Genomic DNA, 25,418 nt, shown 5'->3' with positions numbered 1-25,418 from the left:
ACAAAAAAACTAAGAGTCTATTTTAAAAAGGGCTTCCATTCTGATCACCCCAACACCATGACTGTACAAACCAGTTTTATTAGGGAACTGCCCCAGGTGCACCTCTGTTCATGCTCTCACACCTGTTTCTCAAATCAGCCCAGGCTCAGAGGCAAGTTACCAGCTAAGCAAAGAGGAAAACTGTTCTGCAAAATAGCAACTGTCAGCTTAAGGCATTACTAACATTGCAGAAGGAAGCAAGATTACTAGGGATGTCTGGATAGCCCAGGACAATGACTTCTGGGAATAGGAAGCCCTCTAGGGCCAGATCGTGCTGCTGTCTGACTTGGGAGGTGACACTATTGTGCTGGGATGGTGGGTCACTCCTTCAAACTCATCCACATTACTGACAGAACACTGTCTATTCCTTGAGCTTTTGGATTTAGAAATTAGTTATATAAAAAGTACTCTTGGCCCAGAAGCCCCAACATGTGTGTGTGTGTCTCGGGGCACTCCCTCAGTCCTCCCTGGCTGGAGCAGGGGAGGATGGAGATACATGGAAGGTTGGTTTTAGAAATGAAGTCACAACTAGGAATCGGGAGCAAGGGGGCAGAGACCCCTGCTGCAATCACATGCTGAATCATTGTCCTCCTGAGAGCAGGCTCCTACGGTTCCTTCAGTCCACGGAAGTGCTCAGAGCAGGGCAGGCCAGTGTGGCCACGGAGCTGCCGCCCCCCTCACTGCATGCCGAACCACTGCTCCTGGTCAGCCCACTGGGCCGCCTCACTGTCGCTGCCCTCCAGGTCCCCTTCTTCCCCACTCCCTTCCATGTCGTCCACATCCTCCTCCTGAGTGGCATCCGTGGGACTCTCCTCCTTCTCCATCTTCTGCATCCCCTCTAGAGACTTCTGGTCATTGGGGTCCAAACTAGGGGACAACAAAACAAAGGAGAGGCCTGAATCTCTGCCTTGCTCTTGCTGGCTGATTCGTCATCTCCCTGGCCCAGCAGTGAAATGACCACACAGTCCCAGAGAAAGTGCTAAAGCCTGGCCTCTCCAAACAACTCAGGCTTCCGAGGCTGGGTTGACGGAGTCCACCACCAAAAGTGCAAAAAGGAATCTTTTCCTAATTTTTAGAGTTCTCAATTTGAGTTTTTCTCTATAAATTTCTTAAATATTTTCATACCTATTACCCCTAGCATTCTGCTAGAGGCTACTAGATAACACAAATGAAAATGTGGTAAACAAACATTAACAGGTAAATTCAAATGTAATTCCCAGAAAGTTGGGTTTTTGAGCTATGGGGCTACAAAAAAATAGGAATTTCTCTGAGTAGAGGTGTTCCATGTTCTTATGATGTAATTAAATATATCAGCATTTCAGGGGCCAACCAAAAACATCATGCTGTACCATGGAACAGATTTGTAAACACCTAGGTTAGACCCCAGGACCCAAGGCTACCCCTACCCGAGCATTCATTTAGTAGCTGGGAGTCAGTAAATGTGCCACCCCCACCCCCAAAGTTCAGAGCTTCTATAATATTCATTTATTTGCCTCCTAAGCAATCTTTCATCTTGCCTTGGTGACCATCACCCAAGCCAGCAGGTGTCCCACCCCCAGTAAACTCCATCTCTAATGGAAGTCTGGTATTTTATTTTCTCACTTGCTTTTGGGTTTCTAAAAAGCAGCTAAAACCCACGTTGGCATTCTGTTTCTACCAACATAAATGCGGACCGATCTGTAGTATCTCCTGGTCTCCTAGTTGCTGAACCCTTCCACACCCATACTCTGAAGCTCTCACCCATACCTAGGGCTCCTGCCCTCTGGACTCGCACCTTCCCTTCTACAGACTGCTGTGAAAGACCTTAGCATGTGGTATGGTAAGTCTGCATGTCTGAGACTGACAGCTCCCAAAACATAGCATCTCCAGTGGTCACTGAGATGATAAGCACGCTAGTGGTGCTCAACTGTGTGCGGAACAACTGAATGTGATCAGACTCTATTAAAGACAGCCCCTCACCATATAACCTTACACACACACGGACAACCCTCAAATAAACCACTTCTGTATTAAACAGTAAGAATACCACTATTTATTTAGTATTTACTATGTACCAGGCACAGGGCTAAGAGCTTTACATGTTATGACCATTTAACCCTCATTCAATCATTTAATGTCTAATAGGTAGATAGATATAGACAAGAAAATGTGTTAGTAACTTGCCCAAGATCACAGGTGGTGAAAGTAGTATTCAAAACTTCAAGTTCTTAACTACTACAGTAGATAGAAACATGGGAAAGTACTTACAATACTTTGACTTGAAAAAGAATAATATAAAATATATACTAGGTACAACCCTATAAAAATATGTATGTGTGTGGGCAAGGACAGAAGATGATCTATACAAATGAACACAGATGTTATAATGGTGTGGGATGGTTATGAGTGAAACAGTTCCTTAATGTTGTTAATATATTTTAAGAAAAACTTTTTAGAAGTCATGAATTCACAAATAATTCTTCTACCATTACTATTATTATTCTGCTTTCAACCATAGACATAAACTGTGCATGTGTTTCCATAACTCCTGTGACGCAGCTCACTGCCTCCTCTACCCTCCTCAGTGGCCTTCCCCCACGGGAGGCTAGTGCCTACCTTAGTGCTATACTATACTGGTCCATTGCCTCCTGATACTCATTGACAGCTACAAGGAAATCTCCTAGGATCCGATGCAGGACACAGTCGCTCTGATTAGCCAGTGCGTTCCTCAGCAAAGCAATTCCATCTTCGTATTTCTGTTCTCTACCTGGGGGGATAAAAAAGATCCTCACTGTCCTACATGAACATTTTAAAAATACAATCTTTTTTTTTTTTTTTTTTTTTTTTGAGACGGAGTTTCGTTCTTGTTACCCAGGCTGGAGTGCAATGGCGCGATCTCGGCTCACCGCAACCTCCGCCTCCTGGGTTCAGGCAATTCTCCTGCCTCAGCCTCCTGAGTTGCTGGGATTACAGGCACGCACCGCCATGCCCAGCTAATTTTTTGTATTTTTAGTAGAGATGGGGTTTCACCGTGTTGATCAGGTTGGTCTCGATCTCTCGACCTTGTGATCCACCCGCCTCGGCCTCCTTAAGTGCTGGGATTACAGGCTTGAGCCACCGTGCCTGACCTATATTCTCATCTTAAGTCATGTACAAAAAACCACAACTATCATTGTGACAATCTCTTTGCAGACATCCTCAAGAGAATACTGGTGCAACGCAAAGCCAGGGACAAACACACCTGAGGTCCTATTTAAGAAATTTGCAGTTTGAATTATGTTTTAAATGGGCTCTTAACGTTAAAAAGTCAAACTGCATTTTATTTGCCAGCTAACCCAAATTTGATGAACCAAATTATGAGTTCATCATAAATCAGGACTGGAAAAAAAACAGGGCTAAAAGGGAAGTCACGGCCGGGCATGGTGGCTCAAGCCTGTAATCCCAGCACTTTGGGAGGCCGAGACAGGTGGATCACGAGGTCAAGAGATCGAGACCATCCTGGTCAACATGGTGAAACCCCGTCTCTACTAAAAATACAAAATATTAGCTGGGCATAGTGGCGTGTGCCTGTAATCCCAGCTACTCAGAAGGCTGAGGCAGGAGAGGAGGCGGAGGTTGCGGTGAGCCGAGATCGTGCCATTGCACTCCAGCCTGGGTAACAAGAGCGAAACTCCGTCTCAAAAAAAAAAAAAAAAAAAAAAAAAAAAAAAGGAAGTCACAAAATAATCCAGATGGCTCTGAACAGTTCAAACTGGCTAAAACCAGTTGGTTATATTCAGCTCAAACTACTTCAGGACAATCAAACCAGATAATAGTGAGCTGAAGAGATACCAACTAATAGGTGGTTTAAGCCAAGCCAAGCAGGTCTAAGCCAGCTAAATTTGGTTGGACTAAATATAAACGAATCCAAGCAGGCTCAAACCTGCTGCAAAAGGCACACACGTCTGGTCATCTGTAACTAGCTGGGACAAGGGTGACCAACTGAGGTCAGGTTTTATTAAAATTAATGATGAACAGGACAGAAAATAAGACACTTACTAAGTAGTTCTGCTTTTTTCACCACAGCCTTAATGTAATCTGGCCTTTGGGTCAGGGCTTTATCTAATAACGTTTTGGCTTTCTCCTGTGTCACTGGGTCTTCAAGACAAACAGTGGCTAAAAGGGTAAGGGTCTGTGCATTTGCTCCCAGAGTTTTGTAAACGTTGTTAGCCATTACCATTGCTTCTCGAATACTGTTGGAGGCTAAGTAACATTCTATGAGACCTGAAAAAAGTAAAACACATGAAGACATTCAATGCCATTACCATTCCAACCCATGCTTCCACTCTGACAGCTGTCCAAATTGCTAACGTTCAAAGCTTCAAAGGGCAGGCCAGGGGAAACTGATGGTGAGATCAGACTGGCAAGTGTGTTGATGGAACAGCTAAGAAGTGCTATTCCAGAGCACTTGATGGATGTGGAAAAAGACTGCCTTCAAAGGCACCTTCAGTTTAGGGAAGGAAACAAGCACATGTAAGGAACTCACAGCATGTGAGCACCCCATCTGACCGCTGGAAGAACAAATTCGATGCTAATGTTTAGTCTGTCATATGGCCAAGAAATTAAAGTAGTGAGAGATGATGTTTCCAACAAAACCTAAAGTTTTGCTGCCTCTTAACAAGCTGTTATTCTCCAGCTGCATTCAGTCACTTGTAGGCCTAGGTTTAAGAGGGAAGTCTCCTAGAATCTTTTTTGATTTTTATTTTGAGACAGAGTGTGACCTTGACTCACTGAAACCTCTGCCTCCCCGGTTCAAGTGATTCTCCTGCCTCAGCCTCCTGAGTAGCTGGGATTACAGGCACAGGCAACCATGGCTGGCTAATTTTTCTTTTTTTTTTTTTAGAGACAGGGTCTCACTATGTTGCCCAGGCTGGAGTGTAGTGGCTATTCACAGGCGCGATCCCACTACTGATCAGCACAGGAGTTTTGACCTGTTCCATTTCCGACCTCGGCCGGTTCACCCCTCCTTAGGCAACCTGGTGGTCCCCCGCTCCTGGGAGGTCACCATATTGATGCTGAACTTAGTGCAGACACCTGATCGGCATAGCGCACTACAGCCCAGAACTCCTGGACTCAAGAGATCCTTCAGCCTCAGCCTCCCGAATAGCTGGGACTATAGACACGCACCACCGCGCCTGGCAATTTTTCTATTTTTAGTAGAGATGGGGTTTCACCATGTTGGCCAGAATGGTCTTGATCTCTTGACCTCATGATCCACCCGCCTCAGCCTCCCAAAGTGCTGGGATTACAGGCGTAAGCCACCATGCCTGGCATAATTTTAATTTTTCTTTTTTTTTTTTGAGATGTAGTTTCACTCTTGTTGCCCAAGCTGTAGTGCACTGGCGTGATCTCGGCTCACCGCAACCTCTGCCTCCCAGGTTCAAGTGATTCTCCTGCCTTAGCCTCCCTAGTGGCTGGGATTACAGGTATGCACCACCACACCTGGCTAATTTTTTACTTTTAGTAGAGATGGGGTTTCTCCATGTTGATCAGGCTGGTCTTGAACTGCTTCACTCACCTCAGCCTCCGAAAGTGCTAGGATTACAGGCGTGAGCCACCATACCTGACCTGGCTCCCAGAGTCTTAAACTCAATGTCCAGTTCGACAAAATATAGGACTTACTGTCAAGCAATCTAGTAAGAAAGACTCTTTCATTTGAAACATAACAGCTGTCTCAAAAGGCATTTGCTGAGGGCTTCCCTAAACTAGATGAACAGTACTTTATCAGATGCAACAGACTGTCACTGGCAGCCCTTGCCTCCTTCCACACCCACAGCAAGACGCCCTATGGGGCCACCTTGAGAAGAGTCAACTCTCAACTCTTCATGCCAAGAAGTTGAGGAGAACAGAGGAATAACTTTTTGGCACAAAGTGCTCATCAAAACAGAAAAACAGCTTAAACCCCAAACCCACACAATCCTTGGCAGATTTTCTCTGCATACTCCTCCACCCTAGCAGCATTTATAACATTCATGCACACCCTTCCACACACTATGGTTACTTAACCAGAAATTACCTAACTTTTTTTTTTTTTGGAAACGGAGTCTTGCTCTGTCACCCAGGCTGGATTGCAGTGGTGACATCTCAGCTCAATGCAACCTACATCTCCTGGGTTCAAGCGATTCTCCCGCCTTGGCCTCCTGAGTAGCTGGGACTACATGCGTGTGCCACCATGCCTGGCTAATTTTTTTTTTCTATTTTTAGTGGAGATGGGGTTTCACCATGTTAGCCAGGCTGGTCTCAAACTCCTGACCTCAGGTGATCTGGCCATCTCAGCCTTCCAATGTGCTGGAATTACAGGCATGAGCCACCGCACTCAGCCAATTACCTAACTCTTTTTTTTTTTTTTTTTTTGAGACGGAGTTTCGCTCTTGTTACCCAGGCTGGAGTGCAATGGCGCGATCTCGGCTCACCGCAACCTCCGCCTCCTGGGCTCAGGCAATTCTCCTGCCTCAGCCTCCTGAGTAGCTGGGATTACAGGCACGTGCCACCATGCCCAGCTAATTTTTTGTATTTTTAGTAGAGATGGGGTTTCACCACGTTGACCAGGTTGGTCTCGACCTCTCGACCTTATGATCCACCCGCCTCGGCCTCCCAAAGTGCTGGGATTACAGGCTTGAGCCACCGCGCCCGGCCAATTACCTAACTCTTAAGGGCAACATGTTGGATTCCAAATACAGTTGTTTGCAATTACTTATTGAATAGTTTTACTTCTCTGCTAAAGCTCCACCGGAACTTCAGAAGAAAACAGAATGCACTTGCCTAACCTAAACCTCTACCAGCAAAGGAAGCTCCAAATGGGAACTCTAAGAAACATTAAAGGGTGTAACCAGGGTTGCCCTGAGCCAAATCTCCAAATGGCAGCTTGAGAAGCCTCAATGGCCAACTGGGAAACATCTGGTGTCCAGATATTATAGGAGGGGCTATTCAACTGTATCCCTGAGCTCTAGTGAAATAAGCATGCAGTACATGGAATTAGCATAACAACAGCTGGAAAGAAAGAGAAGTTACACTTTCAAGATCCAGAAGTTAATCTGAAACCAGAGCTTGGTTTGCTGGAGCTTCTTTAAGAACAAAGACAATCCTCTTTCCTCCAACAACTCCATCAAAGGCATAGCTCTCTGGCTATATAAGCAGATTTGCTCTCCCTTCCAACTTCCAAATTTTATTTCTCAAATTTGAACTTATCTTCCTGTTAAGAGCAAATCACTCCTAGACTCCTGGGTTTATTTTTAAATGCTTACAAAAATATGTTTTGGAGGAACTGCATCTTGTAAGATCTATTTTAATGTCTGTGACTGAGTCACCAAATGTTGCTGAAGCTGGCACAGCTCCTTTGAACTCCTAGGGGTCAGTTCACATGAACTTAAACTATTACATAACAAAACAGTTTGACCCCAATTATGCCCACTCTGGAGGTCACAATGAACAGACCCATTCTCACAGCCAACACTATCATATGAACGTGGAGTTATCTTATCCTATGAGTGCTATCTCTGGCCTAAGGTAAGATGGCCACAAAAAAAAGAATAAGCATAACAGGGCATGCACAATGTCTCATGCCTGTAATCCTGGCACTTTAGGAGGCTGAGGTAGGTGGATCACTTGAGGCCAGGAGTTCGAGACCAGCCTGGCCAACATGGCAAAACCCTATCTTTACTAAAAATTCAAAAATTAGCTGGACATGGTGGCACACGCCTGTGATCCCAGCTACGTGGGAGGCTGAGGCAGAAGAATCGTTTAAACCCAGGAGGCAGAGTTTGCAGTAAGCTGAGACTGAACCACTGCACTCCAGCCTGGGCGACAGAGTAAGACGCTATCTCAGATAAAAATAAAAATAATAAAAATAGGTAAACTAAGTGATCTAGCATGGTGCCTCACACAGAGAGATTCATATTAAGGAGTATGCCACAATGGGCGGGGGCGGGGGCGAGGGTAGGAGTCGGGGTGTGAGTACAAAAACAATAATCCCATCCCAGCTATCCTCTCATCAAAAACCAGAAGAAAAAAAAAAATGAGAAAAAACTGATTCTGAAAGTATGGGGTGACAAATCCAGTGAAAGCCCTAAATAAATATAAAATGCCCAGTGCAGTGGTTCCCAAACTTGTCTGCACATTGCTAATACCTGGGTATCTTCAGAAATATTGATGTCTATTCCCAACACCATATATTTCCATCTCCACTGGAGATACCCAACATCAGGATTTTGAAAAGCTTCGCCAGATGCTTCTAACAGAGTTTGGGAAGTGCTGGCCTAATGAAACCTTCCACCTGAGGGCCGTTGCCACACCCACAGATGTACGCCATTCACCTTTACCTTACCTTCATAACAATCTAAGCGACAAGGTGCGAGCCGTATGGCCTCCCGAAAATGGATTATTGCTTCTTGGACTCTGCCCATGTTCCTAAGTGCTGCTCCCTTAAGTAGCAAAGCTTGAACACTATTACTGTTCAGCTGAATGGCCTTGGCTCCTAAATAGAGGGCCCGGGAGTAGCGTTTGCTATAGAAGCTGTGACAACTGGAGAAAACAAAACAAAACAAAACCCAGAAGTTATCCAAGAAAGGACTACAAAGAAACTTCACCCAAAAATCATACTGAAGACCCTGTACATAATCCTTATTCCAAACCCAAATTTACCGTGGTTTTTGTTTGTTTGTTTTTTTGAGACAGAGTCTCACCCTGTCACCCAGGCTGGAGTGCAATGGCACGATCTCAGTTCACTGCAAACCTCCACCTCCCAGGTTCAAGTGATTCTCCTGCCTCGGCCTCCCAAGTAGCTGGGACTACAGGCACCTGCCACCATGCCTGGCTAATTTGTTGTATCTTTAGTGGAGACAGGGTTTCACCATGTTGGCCAGGCTGTTCTGGAACTCCTTACCTCATGATCTGCCACCCCAACCTCCCAGTTGGGGTGCTGGGATTACAGGCATATGTCACTGAGCCCAGCCCCACACTTACAGTTTTAACCTAGGCTATTAATGGAAAAGCAAAACAAAAACATCCACTAAATATTTATTTTTAGGGGGAAATCTTAATATGGAAGGGAAAAATTATGGAAAAGAACCTACAACCTGGATACTAGTTATTAGCAGAGAGGCATTTGGAGAATTTGTAAAGCCAGGTTAGTAACAAAGGAGCATCTTCTGGTCCTATCACTGATGGCCCAGTACCAAGCACAATACATTCACCAACTCAATTAATGCTTAACCCTAGAAGAAGTTATTAGCCAATTTTCCAAATGAGAATATAGACCTAGATAGGTAAATAATGCATCCAGAGTCATAAATCATGATTTCAATCCAGGACTGATTATCCTTTAAAAAAAATACACATATATGTATATAATATACATATATAAATATATAAATGTATAATATATATAAATACATAAAGACAGAATCTTGCTACGTTGCCCAGGCTGGTCTCAAACTCCTGAACTCAAGTAATTACCTCTTTTTATTTTATTATTTTTGAGAAAAAGTCTCACTCTGCCACCCACATGGCGTGCAGTGGCTCGATCTTGGTTCACTGCAACCTCCGCCTCCCAGCTTGAAGCGATTCTCCTGTCTCAGCCTCACTAGTAGCAGGGATTACAGAGGTGTGCTACCATGCCTGGCTAATTTTTGTATTTTTAGTAGAAATGGGAGTTTCACCATGATGGCCAGGCTGGTCTCACAAGTGATCCACCTGTCTCAGCCTCCAAAAGTGCTGGGATTACAGCCATGAGCCACCGTGCCAGGCCAGGTGATTATCTCTTAAACTTGCGCTTTCAACTTACATTCTCTTCATGAGGAACCACTTCTCTTAATCTACTGACAACTAGGGAGAGAGGGAAATGCATAACCATACCCAGAGACCACCCACGGTTCTGCATGCTGATCAGAGATATTGAAAAGGCGGCATCCAAGGTTCTCCACATCCTCCAGCCGCCCTTCTCGTGCCAGGAGGTAGCCATATACATCCATTCCTAGAAAGGAAGGACACAGTGAGAAGAGGTGTTTTAAGCAGAGCAGCAGGAGTCTCACATATAGGAGTAGCACCCAACATCAGACCCCATGCTGAGGCCCCAGCTCCCACAGGGGCTAAGCCCTTTCCACTATCACAGGCTCCTCCCACTACTATTTCCAATTTCCTACAAAGTTGACTAATTTTTTTTTCTTTTTCCAAAGTGACTATTAAAAAGCAAAACCCAGCTGGGCATGGTGGCTCACACCTGTAATCCTGGCACATTGGATGGCAGAGGCAGGAGGATCACCTGGGCCCAGGAGTTCAAGACCAGCCTGGGCAATGTGGTGAGACCCTGTCTCTACAAAAATTTTTAAAAATTAGTCAAGCACTGTGGACACGCCTGTGGTCCCGGCTTTTGAAGAGGCTAAGGCAGGAGGATTGCTTGAGCCCAGGAGGTCAAGGCTTCAGCGAGTGGTTTGTGCCACTCCAGCCTGAGTGATGAAACAAGACCCTGTCTCAAACAACAAAAACAAAAACCAAAGGAGCAGAAAAACCTATCTCACAATTTGAAAGCCTCCAATTTTCAGGAACTATTTGTCCCTCTATCCTGTGGCATGACATACAGCTACCCAAATCCAACCAGAAGGCCCAAAAAAGGCATCAAGTAAGGTCTCTCTTCCAAGAGCTCTAGGCCATCAGAAATACATACTTAGTATGCTGCTGAAAAGTCAACCAGTCACAGAAAAAGTTGGCCTGCTCCAGAAAACAGCTTGTAGTGCTATCCAGAATGCAGTTCATTAAAGATCAGGCTGGGCACGGTGGTTTACATCTGTCATCCCAGCACTTACAGAGGCTGAGGTGGGTGGATCACCTAAGGTCAGGAGTTCTGGACCAGCCTAGCTAACATGGTGAAACCTCGTCTCTTCCAAAAAATACAAAAATTAGTCAGGCATGGTGGTGAGTGCTTGTAATCCCAGCTACTTGGGAGGCTGAGGTGGAAGAGTCACTTGAACCCAGGAGGCAGAGGTTGCAGTAAGCTGAGACTGTGCCATTGCACTCCCACCTGGTTAACAAGAGTGAAATTCCATCTCAAAAAACAAACAAACAAACAAACAAACACCTCACTGCCTCTCCCCAGCCCCCGCTTTATTCTTACCCACATTCTATAAAAAGAGCCCTATGTAGGCCGGTCGTGGTGGCTCATGCCTGTAATCCCAACACTTTAGGAGGTCGAGGTGGGTGGATCACTGGAGGCCAGGAGTTCAAGACCAGCTTGGCCAACATGGTGAAACCCCAACTCTTTATTTTAAAAAAAAAAAAAAAAAAAAAAAAAGGGCCCTATGCTCAGTCACCCATCTCTTGCCACCATTCTCTTTCATCCCTTGCTATTCCTTCAGATTCCCATGAAAACTCCTCTCAAACCTAGACTACTGCAATGTTCCTGCTGGCCCCTGGGCCTGGATCTGAGATTCTTAGCTGCCATTCTCATTTAAGCTGCCAGCTGCTGCCAGACTGGTATTTCTAAAACACCGTTTTCACCATGGGTGCAGGCAGCTTGGAGAAGAGGAATAAGCACTAGGAAGAGGGAAATCTTGTGCAAACAAATCCATCTTTCTAGATCTGCTTCCTCATCTAAATGCTTGGGATGGCTCCTTCTAGCTCCACCATTCCCCTGGGTTAAGAAGCTCACAAGACTGTTTATTGTTAAAAGGCCCTATTTTTCTGATGGCCTTTTTTGGGTCTTTATAAATAGATAGCCTATCTATCTGACTTTATTTCCCACTATTCCTGAGCACTCACTGCCAGTGTCCCAATTGCCATCTCTTGGACGTCCCTGTGAAGATTACCCTTCACTGCTAACGTCTTTAAAATCAATGATGTTTCTGCTGTTCACTCCTAATTACTCCTTATCCCTTTCTTAAACATCTGTACACTTATTCCTTTTTAATTATACTAAGGACAGGGTAAAAGAAAATTCCCTAAAAGGATATTATGGTTTTAGGGATGCCATCCAAATTCTCAGTCAAGCACATCATAAATTTATAAGTCATAAGGAAGAGCTATGACCCCCTCAAAAGAAAAAAAGCCAAATAATGATCTGTGGGGAGAAGACACTTGAATTCAAGCACAAATAACTGTTCAAATGGAATTACCTAAGTGTTAGAGACATGTGTCAAGACCTAAAAAAAGTAAAAGGCTACTGTAATAAGTTTTATAAACTATGTCTATGAAACTTGGTATCAAGAGTTCATGCTGCATTTTCTCCCTATTATCTCCAATCCCTCCCACCCCACAACAGCCACTGCTTTCCTGTCCCAAAAATAACTTACCTTTTATCAGGTAAGGATCCAACATCTGTGCCTGTTCAAACTTGAGGACAGAGTTTTTATTGTCTCCAGCTCTGAAGTACAGATCTGCTAAGCTTCCCAGTAGGTCCACGTTATCTCGCAATAAGGATTTTTTCTCTAGTGAACTTTAAGATATTTATTAAACACTGAACCTTTAAATCTATTATAAATCCTCTTAGGTTGTTGAATCTGGATGATTGGTCATCCAGATACTATTTTCTTTTGTATAAATATAAAATTCTTTTTAATAAAAACTTTAAGCTTATAACTTTAAAAAAAAGTTACATAGGACAGGATAGCAAAAACAGAATAAAGCAGAACTCAGTACCAACAAGCAATCTTCTGGTTGCAGTTGTTCAGAACACAACATACACTACATGGTGTTAAAGGTAATGTCATTCACAGCTGACAGCTACTTATTACTCAACTAAATGACTTTGCATAACAAAAACCAAAGCCTCTTCTTGTTCTTGAACTTTAGCTGAACAGAAAGAGAATCCCCAGTCCTAAGAAGACAAGTCAAGTTAGATGCTGCAATAAACTATGCTTCTGGGGAGTACAAAATGATTTTCTTCCAGGTTAAAGAATGACACACTAATGCCAGGCGTGGTGGTTCATGCCTATAATCCCAGCACTTTGGGAGGCCCAGGTGGAAGGATCACTTGAGCCCAGGAATTCAAGACCAGCTTAGGCAACATGGTGAAAACCCCATCTCTATAAAAAAATACAAAAATTAGCTGGGTGTGGTGGCATGCGCCTGTAGTCCCAGCTACTCAGAAGGCTGAGCAGGAGGGTGGTCTGAGCCCAGAAGATCGACAGGTCAAGGGTACACTGAGCTGTGACTGCACCACTGCACTCCAGCCTGGGTGAGAGAGAGAGAGAGCGATCTGGTCTCAAAAAAAAGAATGATACACCAAGGTAGCCTGCTTTACTTTGCAAGGGTTACTACTTGTGCAAGTGCAGAACTAAACTCAGTCAGATTTACATTTTTACTGGTCCCCAACAGATATAATAACATGATTACATTTGGGACCATTCAGTATAAAAGACTAACATAGCCCAGAGACTGGTTGCAGCAACAAGAGAGAAGCATCTCATTTTTCTTTTTGCTCCTTCAGATACATCAGACTTCTAGACAAGGACAGGGCCTCAAAAACACTGAATTAACTTTATGGCTCTCACCAGATGGTATTGATTGCTCTTGAGTTGTCACCGGTATGCACAAAAGCGTATGCTTTTATCCACACAGAGAGCCAGTCCAAGTTAGGCACGGTTTGGATCACATTCATTGTCATGGATGCCACCTCTGCCCCTTTTACAGAAAGGGACAGCAAGCCTAAACCAACAGAAAGCAGGAGAAACAAGGTAAGGCACAATATCTCTCTTCCATATGCAAGGAGCACTGGGCTACATTTTCCCTCGGCTAAAAGGCAACTGCTTCCCTATTCTAAGTGACATGCATGACAGAAAAACCATCATTTAGTGTTTCTTTTCTTTTTGAGACAGTCTTGCTTGTGTCCCCTCAGGCTGGAATGCAGTGGTATGATCTCAGCTCACTGCAGCCTCCACCTCTAGGGTTCCAGTGATACTCATGCCTCGGCCTCCCAAGTAGCTGGACTACAGGTGAACCCCACTACGCCCAGCTAATTTTTGTATTTTAGTGGAGAGAGGGTCTCGAACTCCTGAGCTCAGGCAATCACCCACCTCAGCCTCCCAAAGTGCTAGGACTGCAGGCGTGAGCCACCGTGCCCAGCCAAAAACCATAATTAAGTATTTCTTGATTGAATATGTGACAATAGAAACCCTATTAAATCACTCTCTGGATGGGAACTTTTTTTTTTTTTTGAGACGGAGTTTCGCTCTTGTTACCCAGGCTGGAGTGCAATGGCGCGATTTCGGCTCACCGCAACCTCCGCCTCCTGGGTTCAGGCAATTCTCCTGCCTCAGCCTCCTGAGTAGATGGGATTACAGGCACGCGCCACCATGCCCAGCTGACTTTTTGTATTTTTAGTAGAGACGGGGTTTCACCATGTTGACCAGGATGGTCTCGATCTCTTGACCTCGTGATGCACCCGCCTCGGCCTCCCAAAGTGCTGGGATTACAGGCTTGAGCCACAGGGCCCGGCCCTTTTTGTATTTTTTTTTTTTTTTTTTTTTGGAGGGGAACTTTAAAAAATAAAGTTATTCTAACATACAGCCAACTTTGAGAACTACTATCTTTGACAGTAAACATGCCATGAAAACAGGCAGAAAATATCTCTACCTAGAATGGCATCAAGGGCTAACGGGCACTGCCTCAGCACCTCCTTATAGCTGGTGACTGAAGGGCGCTCCTGACCAGCCTTCTTGTACAGGTTTGCCAGCATCATGTTTATCTGTATAAACACAAACAACAGATAGTAAAGTAAGTGTATACTGCAAAGAAAATCTCTCACAAAGAAGTCCTAATTTTCATTATACCAGCTACTACTTTTTACTGGAAAATCTACCCACAACCCTGTGCAAATAAAGGGAGACTGACCCCATTTTTCAGAAGAAAGAAGAAATCACTACCCTTGCTTTCCCTAGTACCTCCGATCCCTAAGAGGAAAGTCAAATTACTTTCCCACAAGGCCCAGTAATATCGGGACAAAAGATGCTGCCTCTGGAAACAGGAGTAACATTCTTTAGGAAATGGTACAGAATGCTAGTTAACTCCATTCTTTCTTGAACTTAAAACAGAAGATGAACTACCTCACATAAGAAAGTTAGAAACTCTTGACACAGCTAGTTAAGAAGGATCAAATGAGTTTTCCCGTAAAAGGAAATGATACAGAAGGACAGATAAAGCAGTGTAATACTGGGCTTTTCTCTGAGAATTTGACTTGTGTCTGGACTCTAGCCTTTCTAACACTTAAGGCTTTGCCCCCTAGGTACTAACTAACTAAAGTAATGCTACGAAAACGGCTATACTATTTAAATCCAATGAGTGCGGACAGCTGCATTTTGGCATAATTTAAATATGTAACTTGGTAAAGCTAAATAAAAATAATCCTACCTAACATGTAACTGAGAAAATCTGAGAAAATCTAAAAGTTCCAAAGAATGCAGAAGTTATAGGAAAGTGATAAAAGACCTTCCTAATAGTACAGAGAGAAACACAATATTCCACTTTAAAATTAGATTTTTTTTTTTTTTTTTGAGACAGAATTTTGCTCTTTTCACCTAGGCTGGAGTGCAATGGCACCATCTCAGCTCACTGCAACCTCTGCCTCCTGGGTTCAAGAGATCTTCTTCCCTCAGTCTCCTGAGTAGCTGGAATTACAGGCGTGCGCTAATAAGCCCAGATAATTTTTTTTTTGGATTTTTAGTAGAGACAGGGTTTCACCATATTGGCTAGGCTGGTCTTGAACTCCTGACCTCAGGTGATCTGCCTGCCTAGGCCTCCCAAAGTGCTGGGATTACAGGTGTGAGCCACTGCACCTGGCAAAATTAGTAGGTTCTAAACACGACAGTATTTGCTAGATTATTAACTAAGAAAGCAGTCAATGTGAGGGCACAAAAGAAAAAAAGTCAACCCCAATGTCTTCAATTATCTGCGGCTTGGTATGCCAGATATTTACAAGAAAGAGTGACTCTGAAGATAAAGAACATCTGTTCCAATTATAGAGCTACATTATATAAAACAATCTAATATACCATAATTCAAACAATGGAATAATGAAATACTAAAAATAAAACTTTTTTTTTTTTTTTGAGACGGAGTTTCGCTCTTGTTACCCAGGCTGGAGTGCAATGGCGCGATCTCGGCTCACCGCAACCTCCGCCTCCTGGGTTCAGGCAATTCTCCTGCCTCAGCCTCCTGAGTAGCTGGGATTACAGGCATGTGCCACCATGCCCAGCTAATTTTTTGTATTTTTAGTAGAGACAGGGTTTCACCATGTTGACCTGGATGGTCTCGACCTGTTGACCTCGTGATCCACCCGCCTCGGCCTCCCAAAGTGCTGGGATTACAGGCTTGAGCCACCACGCCCGGCAAAACTACTTTTTACTAGGCCTCAGGTTTTCCATATTAGGCTAATTTGAAAATGCAAAGAAAAGTTCTTAAAGGAGAACTCCAGGATTGATGTCAATACTTGTAAAGAATAAAAAGTTAAATTTAGGATCCTTTCTTGACTGCTGGAGGTACATATATATTTGAGATGGAGTCTTGCTCTGTGGCCCAGGCTGGAGTGCAGTGGCATAATCTCAGCTCACTGCAACCTCTGCCTCCCAGGTTCAAGTGATTGTCCTGTCTCAGCCTCCTGAGTAGCTGGGATTATGGGCATGCACCACCATGCCCAGATAATTTTTGTATTTGCAGTAAAGACGGGTTTTCACCATGTTGGTCAGGCTGGTCTCAAACTCCTGACCTTGTGATCCACCCGCCTTGGCCTCCCAAAGTGCTGGGATTACAGGTGTGAGCCACCGTGCCCAGCCAACTGCTGGTTATATTAACAAACTATGACTGACAGACCATCTGTCTCAACAAATATGAACATTTCCTTTAAGCTACTTGACCGTCACTTTAAAAGAATGAGTTTTTAGTAATACCTAATGAAAAAGTCAGGCTGGGAGCGGTTGTTCATGCTTGTAATCCAGCACTTTGGAAGGCTGAGGCAGGCGGATCATGACGTCAGGAGGTCAAGACCATCCTGGCCAATATGGGGAAATCCCATCTCTACTAAAAATACAAAAAAATTAGCTGGGCATGGTGGCGCACTCCTGTAGTCCCAGCTACTTGGGAGGCTGAGGCAAGAGAATCGATTGAACCCAGGAGGCGGAGGTTACGGTGAGCGGAGACTGTGCCAGTGCACTCCAGCCTAGCAATAGAGCGAGACTCTAAGAAAGAAAGGAAGAAGAGGAGGAGAGGGCAGGGGAGGGGAAGAGAGGGGGAAAAGATAAAAGAGAAAAGAATCAGTTATTTTTAAAACAGATCCTCATTTAAGAACATCACGGCAGCCGGGTGCAGTGGCTCAAGCCTGTAATCCCAGCACTTTGGGAGGCTGAGGTGGGTGGACCACGAGGTCAAAAAAAAAAAAAACATCACGGCTGGGTGTGGTGGCTCACACCTCTAATCCCAGCACTTTGGGAGGCTGAAGTGGGAGGATCATGAGGTCAGGTGTTCAAGACCAACCTGGGCAACATGGTGAAACTCCATCTCTACTAAATAGAAATACAAAAATTAGCTGGACGTGCTGGCACACACCTGTAATCCTAGCTACTTGGGAGGCTGAGGCAGGAGAATCACTTAAACACAGGAGGCGGAGGTTGCAGTGAGCCAAGATCGCGCCACTGCACTCCAGTCTGGGTGACGGAGCAAGACTCCGTCTCAAAAAAATGAATAAGGCCGGGCGCGGTGGCTCAAGCCTGTAATCCCAGCACTTTGGGAGGCCGAGGCGGGTGGATCACGAGGTCGAGAGATCAAGACCAACCTGGTCAACATGGTGAAACCCCGTCTCTACTAAAAATACAAAAAATTAGCTGGGCATGGTGGTGCGTGCCTGTAATCCCAGCTACTCAGGAGGCTGAGGCAGAAGAATTGCCTGAACCCAGGAGGCGGAGGTTGCGGTGAGCCAAGATCGCGCCATTGCACTCCAGCCTGGGTAACAAGAGCGAAACTCCGTCTCAAAAAAAAAATGAATAGAAGAAAATTAGCTGGGTGTGGCAGTATACAATTGTAATACCAGCTATTTAAGAGACTGAGGTGGGAGGACTGCTTAAGCCTGGGAGGTTGAAGTTGCAGTGGGCCAGGATCACACCAATGCACTCTAGCCTGGGTGACAGTGAGACTCTTTCTCACAAAATATTAAATATATATAAAAAAAGAATAAGCATTTGTAGTATTCTCCAGCTATCATTTTCATCAGCTGAATTTTCAGGGTATCATAGAAAAGTCATTCATTTCTCTCTGAACCCCCACCTCTACTCCATGAACAGAGGAAGAAAATGAGAATTAAGAGTCATGGGTAAAATGTTCAGATGGATTCCTACATATATGAGAAAACACGGAGGGAGCAGGGTTAGGAGGGCTGAGGAAAAAAACACATAAACATTCAACTTACTTTTGGAGTTCTTTGTCTTGAAGGGATCCCATCAAGTATAGCAATGGCATCTTTATCTTGTTTTAGCATTGTATAACATTCAGCCATTTTGTATTTCACTTCAATTTCAGATGGAAGACACTAAGAGACAATGAAAACATCTTTCTGAAACATTATTCCAACAGTATGACAGTTCTTCAAAACATTAAACATAGTTATCATATGACCCAGCAACTGTTTTTTGAGACAGGGTCTCGCTCTGTCAGCTAGGCTGCAGTGCAATGGTGCAAACATGATTTACTGTAGCCTTGACCTCCTAGTCTCAAGCGATCCTCCTACCTTGGCCTCCTGAGTAGCTGGACAACTACAGGTGTGTGCCACCATGCCCAGTTTTGTAGAGACAGGGGTCTCTACAAAAAGAAAAAAAACTGACCTCAAGTCCTACCACCTCAGACTACAGGTGTGAGCCACTGTGCCTGGTCTCATCTACATTTAAACAGCTATCATCTAAATCAGTGGATCCCAACCTTTTTGGCACCAGGGATCAGTCTCGTGGAAGACAAGTTTTCCACAGATGGGGGACAAGGCGATGGTTTCAGGATGAAACTGTTCCACCTCAGATCATCAGGCATTGGTCAGATTATCATAAGGAACACACATACTAGATCTTTGCATGCCTAGTTTACAATAGGGTTTGTGTTCCTATGAGAATCTAATGCCACAGCTAATCTGACAGGAGGCAGAGCTCAGGCAGTAATACTTGCTAGCCCTTCACCCACCTCCTGCTGTGCAGCCTGGTTCCTAAGAGACCAGATACTGGGGCCTGGGGACCCCATTCTAAATTCTCTGAGCCGTTCTCAAAAAAAAAAAAAAAAAAAAAATCACACAATCTTATCTTCAATTACCTGACTTTGTGGAGTAGAGGCAGAATTTCCAGTTGAAGGTCTCACTTTTGAAGTTTTACTTAGGGCTTTTTTCTGCTGTAAAGCCATGGTATACTTACTCACAGCATTCCGATATTCCTTATCATGAAAGAGAGAATCTGCATGATACACCAAAAGCTGGTACTTCTGAGATGGGGAGAATAATTCACTAGAAAAACAAAGAAAGTATATCCCCTACATGGGTTATTTTGAAATTTTAGAAGCAACACTGTTAGCGTCTACATAAGCCTAGCACAAAGCCTTGTATAATGACAGCTTACAAAAGAGTCAATGTACCTCAAGTGCTAGTCCCTGAAGAGGCATGAAAGGTGGAAGCTGAAATCTATGCTAATATGATAAACACATCTATTGTTCAACACAATTTTTCTTTACTTAACATAAAAGCAATGATACCTATGAATCAAATGCAGTAGGAGGTACACAGAGAAAATGTAATACATCTTTTCTTCCCCTTCAATCCAAGCCCTCTGCGCTTTTTTTTTTTTTGAAATGGGGTCTTACTCTGTCACCCAGACTGGAGTGCAGTGGCACAATCTTGGCCCACTGCAACCCCCACTCAACAAGTTCAAGCTGTTCTCCTGCCTCAGCCTCCTGAGTAGCTGAGATTACAGGCACGTACCACCACGCTCGGCTTTTTTTTTGAGTAGAGACAGGATTTTGCCATGTTGGCCAGGCTGGTCTTGGAACTCCGGACCTCAAGTGATCAGCCTGCCTCGGCCTCCCAAAGCACTGGAATTACAGGCATGAGCCACCACACCCGACTACCAAGCCCTTTTAAAAGTTTGTTATATATCCATCTACACTCTCATATCAAGAATTGAGAAACCTTACCACTTTGAATCCTTTTTAGGAAGAGGCTACACAGAAAGAAGTTTTGAAAGAACCCGAAAGCTCTTCAAACACTAAAGAAAATGCCACTATAAAAAAAGAATGGGAGGCCAGGAGCAGTGGCTCACACCTGTAATCCCAGCATTTTGGAAGTTGAGGTCAAGAGATCGAAACTAGCCTGATCAACTTGGTGAAACCCCATCTCTATTAAAAATACAAAATTAGCTAGGCGTGGCAGCACATGCTATAATCCCAGCTACTCGGGAGGCTGAGGCAGGAGAACTGCTTGAACTTGGGAGGTGGAGGGTACAGTAAGCCAAGATTGTGCGTGCCACTGCACTCCAGCAAGAGCGAAACTCTGTGTCAAAGAAGAGAGAGAGAGAGCGAGAGCGAGAGCGAGAGAGAGAGAGAGAGAGAGAGAACGGGAAAGCCAATGGGATAGCAAGAAGATTAACCTTGATAAAAGTTATATTTACGCTGAGCTCAGTGGCTCGACCCTGTAATCCTAGTACTTTGGAAGGCCAAGGCAGGAAGATCACTGAAGGTTGGGAGTTTGAGACCAGCCTGGCCAACAGGGTGAAACACCATCTCTACTAAAAACACAAAAATTAGCCAGGCATGGTGGCAAGTGCCTATAATCCCAGCTACTTGGGAAGCTGAGGCAGGAGAATCACTTAAATCCGGGAGGCGGAGGCTGCAGTGAGTCGAGATCATGCCACTGCACTTCAGCCTGGGTGATGAGTGAAACTCCATCGCAAAAAAAAAAAAAAGAAAAGAAAATACAATACAAAAATTAGCTGGGCGTGATGGTATGCACCTGTAGTCCCTGCTACTTAGGAGGCTGAGTCAGGACAATTGCTTGAGCCCAGGAGGCAGAAGTTGCAGTGAGTTGAGATCTCATCATTGCACGCCAGCCTGAGCAAAGAGGAGTAAAAGCCTGTCTCAAAAAAATAAAAGTAAACTTCACTAGCACTAGAATAATTCTTAACTCCTTGAGTCTCAGGGATTTAAGGACAGTGTAAAGGAACCGATTTTTTTTTTCTTTTCTTTTTTTTTTTTGAGACAGAGTTTCACTTTGTTGCCCAGGCCGGGCAGGAGCGCAATGGCATGGTCTCAGCTTACTGCAACCTTTGCGTCCCAGGTTCAAGCAATTCTCGTGCTTCAGCCTCCTCCTGCGTAGCTGGGACTACAGGAACCCGCCACAATGCCTAGCTGATTTTTTTGTATTTAGTAGAGACGGGATTTCACCATGTTGCCCAGGCTGGTCTCGAACTCCTGAGCTCAGGCAATTTGCCCATCTTGGCCTCCCTAAGTGCTAGGATTACAGGCATGAGCCACCGTGCCCGGCCTGAACCAATGCTTGAAAACTTGAGTATTTAGTCAAGAATTAGAAGTGAGGCCGGGCGCAGTGGCTCAAGCCTGTAATCCTAGCACTTTGGGAGGCCGAGGCGGGTGGATCACGAGGTCAAGAGATTGAGACCATCCTGGTCAACATGGTGAAACCCCGTCTCTACTAAAAATGCAAAAAATTAGCTGGGCGTGGTGGCGCGTGCCTGTAATCCCAGCTGCTTAGGAGGCTGAGGCAGGAGAATTGCTTGAGCCCAGGAGGCGGAGGTTGCGGTGAGCCGAGATCGCGCCATTGCACTCCAGCCTGGGTAACAAGAGTGAAACTCTGTCTCAAAAAAAAAAAAAAAAAGAATTAGAAGTGACTAGAAGTTGGTCACCATTCCTAATGTGGAACTCATATTTTCAATTCCAATCTCATTCCTTCCCAAATAAGAGAAAGTAGTTTACTGTTTTTTTCTTTTCTTTTCTTTTTTTTTTTTTTTGAGACGGAGTCTTACTCTGTCGCCAGGCTGAGGTGCAGTGGCATGATCTTGGCTCACTACAACCTCCGACTCCGGGGTTCAAACAATTCCCCTGCCTCAGCCTCCCAAGTAGCTGCGAATATAGGTGTGTGCCACCACGGTTGGCTAATTTCTCTTGACCTCATGATCCACCTGCTTCGGCCTCCTAAAGTGCTGGGGTTATAGGTGTGAGCCATCGCACCTGGCTGAAGTTTACTTTCTTTGACAAGTAAAAACTATAGCTGCTTATAATGAAAGAACAGAGTAAGTCAAATAATTCTGTAGATAGTTAATTTCTCCACTGTGCTAGTCACAGTGGCTCACACCTGTAACCCTAACACTTCAGGACGCTGAGGTGGGAAGATTGCTTGAGCCTAGAGTCTGGTCAACAGAGTGAAATCCTGTCTCTTAAAAAAAATACAGGCACTGGCCGGGCATGGTGGCGCACGTCCGTAATCCCAGCACTTTGGGAGGCCGACGCAGGCGGATCACAAGGTCAAGAGATCGAGACCATGGTGAAACCCTGTATCTACTAAAAAATACAAAAATTAGCTGGGTGTGGTGGTGCACACCTGTAGTCCCAGCTACTCGGGAGGCTGAGACAGAAGAACTGCTTGAACCTGGGAGGCAGAGGTTGCAGTGAGATCGCACCACTGCATTCCGGCCTGGCGTCTGGTGACACAGCGAGACTCTGCCTCAAAAAAAAAAAAAAGTAGGCCGGGCGCGGTGGCTCAAGCCTGTAATCCCAGCACTTTGGGAGGCCGAGGCGGGTGGATCACGAGGTCGAGAGATCGAGACCATCCTGGTCAACATGGTGAAACCCCGTCTCTACTAAAAAATACAAAAAACTAGCTGGGCGTGGTGGCGCGTGCCTGTAATCCCAGCTACTCAGGAGGCTGAGGCAGGAGAATTGCCTGAGCCCAGGAGGCGGAGGTTGCGGTGAGCTGAGATCACGCCATTGCACTCCAGCCTGGGTAACGAGAGCGAAATTCCGTCTCAAAAAAAAAAAAAGTTATTGCCTCTGGAGAAAGGAAATGGTGGGGAGAGGTTCAAGACTCAAGACTCAGGGAAAGATTCTGATCTGCATGCCCCTTCTCCGCTGTTTGAATTTAAGTGTCTACTGCCTATTCCACAAGAAATTTTAAAGTATAAATTAAGAAGGTCAGAACTTAAACATGTCCTGAAACTAGGAAACTGCCAATCTAACCTAATATGAAAAAGCATGGGCTAAACTTAGTCTAGCCAGAGAATTAAACTGTTTCAAACTATCCTGTAACATCTTTTGACAACTAAGAGTAACTTAGGCCTACTAAGAGTAACATGGCAACTGTATACTTTGACAAATCACTCAGAACCAAGTGAAAGGCTCAGGATAAACACAGAAGGCTGACCGAGACCAGGGCTCCTGTCAACACAAAGTGGATGGTGGCAAAATGATGGGTCTCACTAATGAGGTACAAAACACACTAATGAGGCCAGGCTCGGTGGCTCACGCCTGTAATGCAAGCACTTTGGGAGGCCGAAGTGGGCGGATCACTTGAAGTCAGGAGTTTGAGAACAGCCTGACCAACATGGAGAACCCCCATCTCTCCTAAAATTACAAAAACAAGCTGGGCATGGTGGCGCTGGCTTGTAGTCCCAGCTACTCCGGAGGCTGACGCAGAATCACATGAACCTGGGAGGCAGAGGCTGCGGGAGGCAGAGGCTGCAGTAAGCTGAGATCGCCTCACTGCACTCCAACCGACAGATCGGGAATCCGTCTAAAAAACTAAAAATAAATAAAAACAAAATAGAATAGCCAGGGAGGCTGGAGAACAGTGAACAGAGTAATGAGATGAAGTCGCAGAGAGCAGAGGGCAGATGTTTGCCTTCAGAGGTCACGGGAAAGAATTTTCATGTGTGTAATAAAGGATTTTAAGCAGAGGATGGACATGCAGAGGCTGGAATCAGCCCCGTGCTTCACGGATACAAAGGTGCCGTGCCCACCCATCAAAGGAGTCTCCCGTCACTTTGTTTCTTTTGACACAAATCTTGTTCTTGTCGTCCAGGCCGGAGTGCAGTGGCACTATCTCGGCTCACTGCAAACTCCGCCTCCTGGGTTAAAGCGATTTTCCTGCCTCAGCCTCCCGAGTAGGTGGGATTACAGGCGCCCACCACCACACTTGGCTAATTTTTTGTATTTTTTTTAGTAGAGACGGTTTTCACCATATTGGCCAGGCTGGTCTCGAATTCCCGACCTCATGATTCTTGGCCTCCCAAAGTGCTGGGATGAGCCCCCGCGCCCAGTCCCGTTTCCTTTTATTAAGACAGGCTGTCGTTGTGTTCCCCACGCTAGAGAGCAGTGATGCCATCACAGTTCACTGCAGCCTCGACTTCCGGGGCTCCAGCGATCCTCCTGCCTCAGACTCCTGAGGCTGGGACCGCAGACGCGCACCACATCCGGCTAATTGTTTAATTTTTATTTTTCGTAGAGGCAGGATCTCCCTATGTTGCCCAGGCTGGTCTTGAACTCCTGTGCTCAAGCGATCCTCCCGCCTCGGCCTCCCAAAGTACTGGGATTAGAGGCGTGAGCCACCGCACCAAGTCCCGTTTTCAGGGTTTTCCCAAGGCGAGAAAGTGGATCCTCCCGATACACTTAACGGGGGGGTACCAGGATCAGATGCGGGGCTAGGACATCAAAACCAGGAGGCTGGGTCCCTGAGCTGCAACGGGGAAAAACGTTCTTCGGGAAGGAACCAAGAGGGGAGGATTCAGCCTAGCGATTTGACAGTCGCGCTGCCCCGCGACAGGTGCCTCAGGAAACCCTCGCCAGGGTCGTCCTCTGAGCCTCCGCCTTCCATTTCTCAAAGCCGCCGCTCGCCAACCTCCCCGCGGAGAGCTGACGCCGGGGCCCCGCACAAGCGCCGGCACCCAGTGAACTCAACTTGCGCTCCGAAGTCGGCTCCGCTCCACGAGGCCCTCGCTGACCCCGGAGCCTCCGCAGGCGCCGGCGGCGGCTCCTGCCCGCCTGTTCCCACGCGCCCTCAGCCCGCGCTCCCAGACCGCCGCCGCTTTCTCCTCTGCCCCAGGCCGCTCCCCGCCTCAACTCACGGGTTGTTATTACTCATTGTAAGTAACAAGCTGCTGAGGAGCCGCACGTTGGAGTGCAGCCCCGCGGCCGCCATGTCCCGCACGTGGTCTATCACATTCATCCTGCCCTGCAAGGCCGCGGGCAGCGGCGGCAGCAATGACTAGAAAAGCCGGTAGAGGATCCTTAGGGAAAACTTCAAAATGGCGGCGTCGCCGGGGTCCATCGGGTCCACACGCGGCACCTCCCCCAAGTCAGAGGTAACTACTGAAGTGCCCGGATAAAAAGAAACTCGGATTTCTACTCCCGTCGTG

General features: G+C 45.6%; 1 protein-coding gene across 1 annotated transcript; it reads right to left on the bottom strand.

The window, feature by feature from the left end:
- Window positions 1–58: 58 nt before the first annotated feature.
- Window positions 59–25,342, bottom strand: ANAPC7 (anaphase promoting complex subunit 7). Its single transcript, XM_003932252.4, has 11 exons — window positions 25,128–25,342; window positions 19,324–19,510; window positions 18,440–18,559; window positions 14,620–14,731; window positions 13,539–13,692; window positions 12,339–12,481; window positions 9,910–10,027; window positions 8,381–8,577; window positions 4,057–4,281; window positions 2,635–2,785; window positions 59–906 (listed from the first exon to the last, which is right to left on the bottom strand). Exons 1-11 carry the CDS (start codon window positions 25,226–25,228, stop codon window positions 717–719), a joined length of 1,698 nt encoding a protein of 565 aa, XP_003932301.3. The 5' UTR covers window positions 25,229–25,342; the 3' UTR covers window positions 59–716.
- Window positions 25,343–25,418: the final 76 nt, after the last annotated feature.

The sequence above is a fragment of the Saimiri boliviensis genome, chromosome 7 (assembly GCF_048565385.1).
Source record: "Saimiri boliviensis isolate mSaiBol1 chromosome 7, mSaiBol1.pri, whole genome shotgun sequence".
NCBI lineage: Eukaryota > Metazoa > Chordata > Mammalia > Primates > Cebidae > Saimiri > Saimiri boliviensis.
Note: the sequence above shows the minus strand (reverse complement) of the source record. Positions and strands in the feature narration are given on the sequence as shown.

Excerpts from the sequence above, each read along its gene's own strand:
- ANAPC7 (XM_003932252.4), bottom strand. The coding sequence starts at position 25,228 with ATGAATGTGATAGACCACGTGCGGGACATGGCGGCCGCGGGGCTGCAC. Across the intron at positions 13,693-14,619 it reads AGCCCTTGATGCCATTCTAG|GCTTGCTGTCCCTTTCTGTA; the intron begins GTAGAGATATTT and ends CTGTTGGTTTAG. Across the intron at positions 12,482-13,538 it reads AGAGCAATCAATACCATCTG|TTCACTAGAGAAAAAATCCT; the intron begins GTGAGAGCCATA and ends AATATCTTAAAG.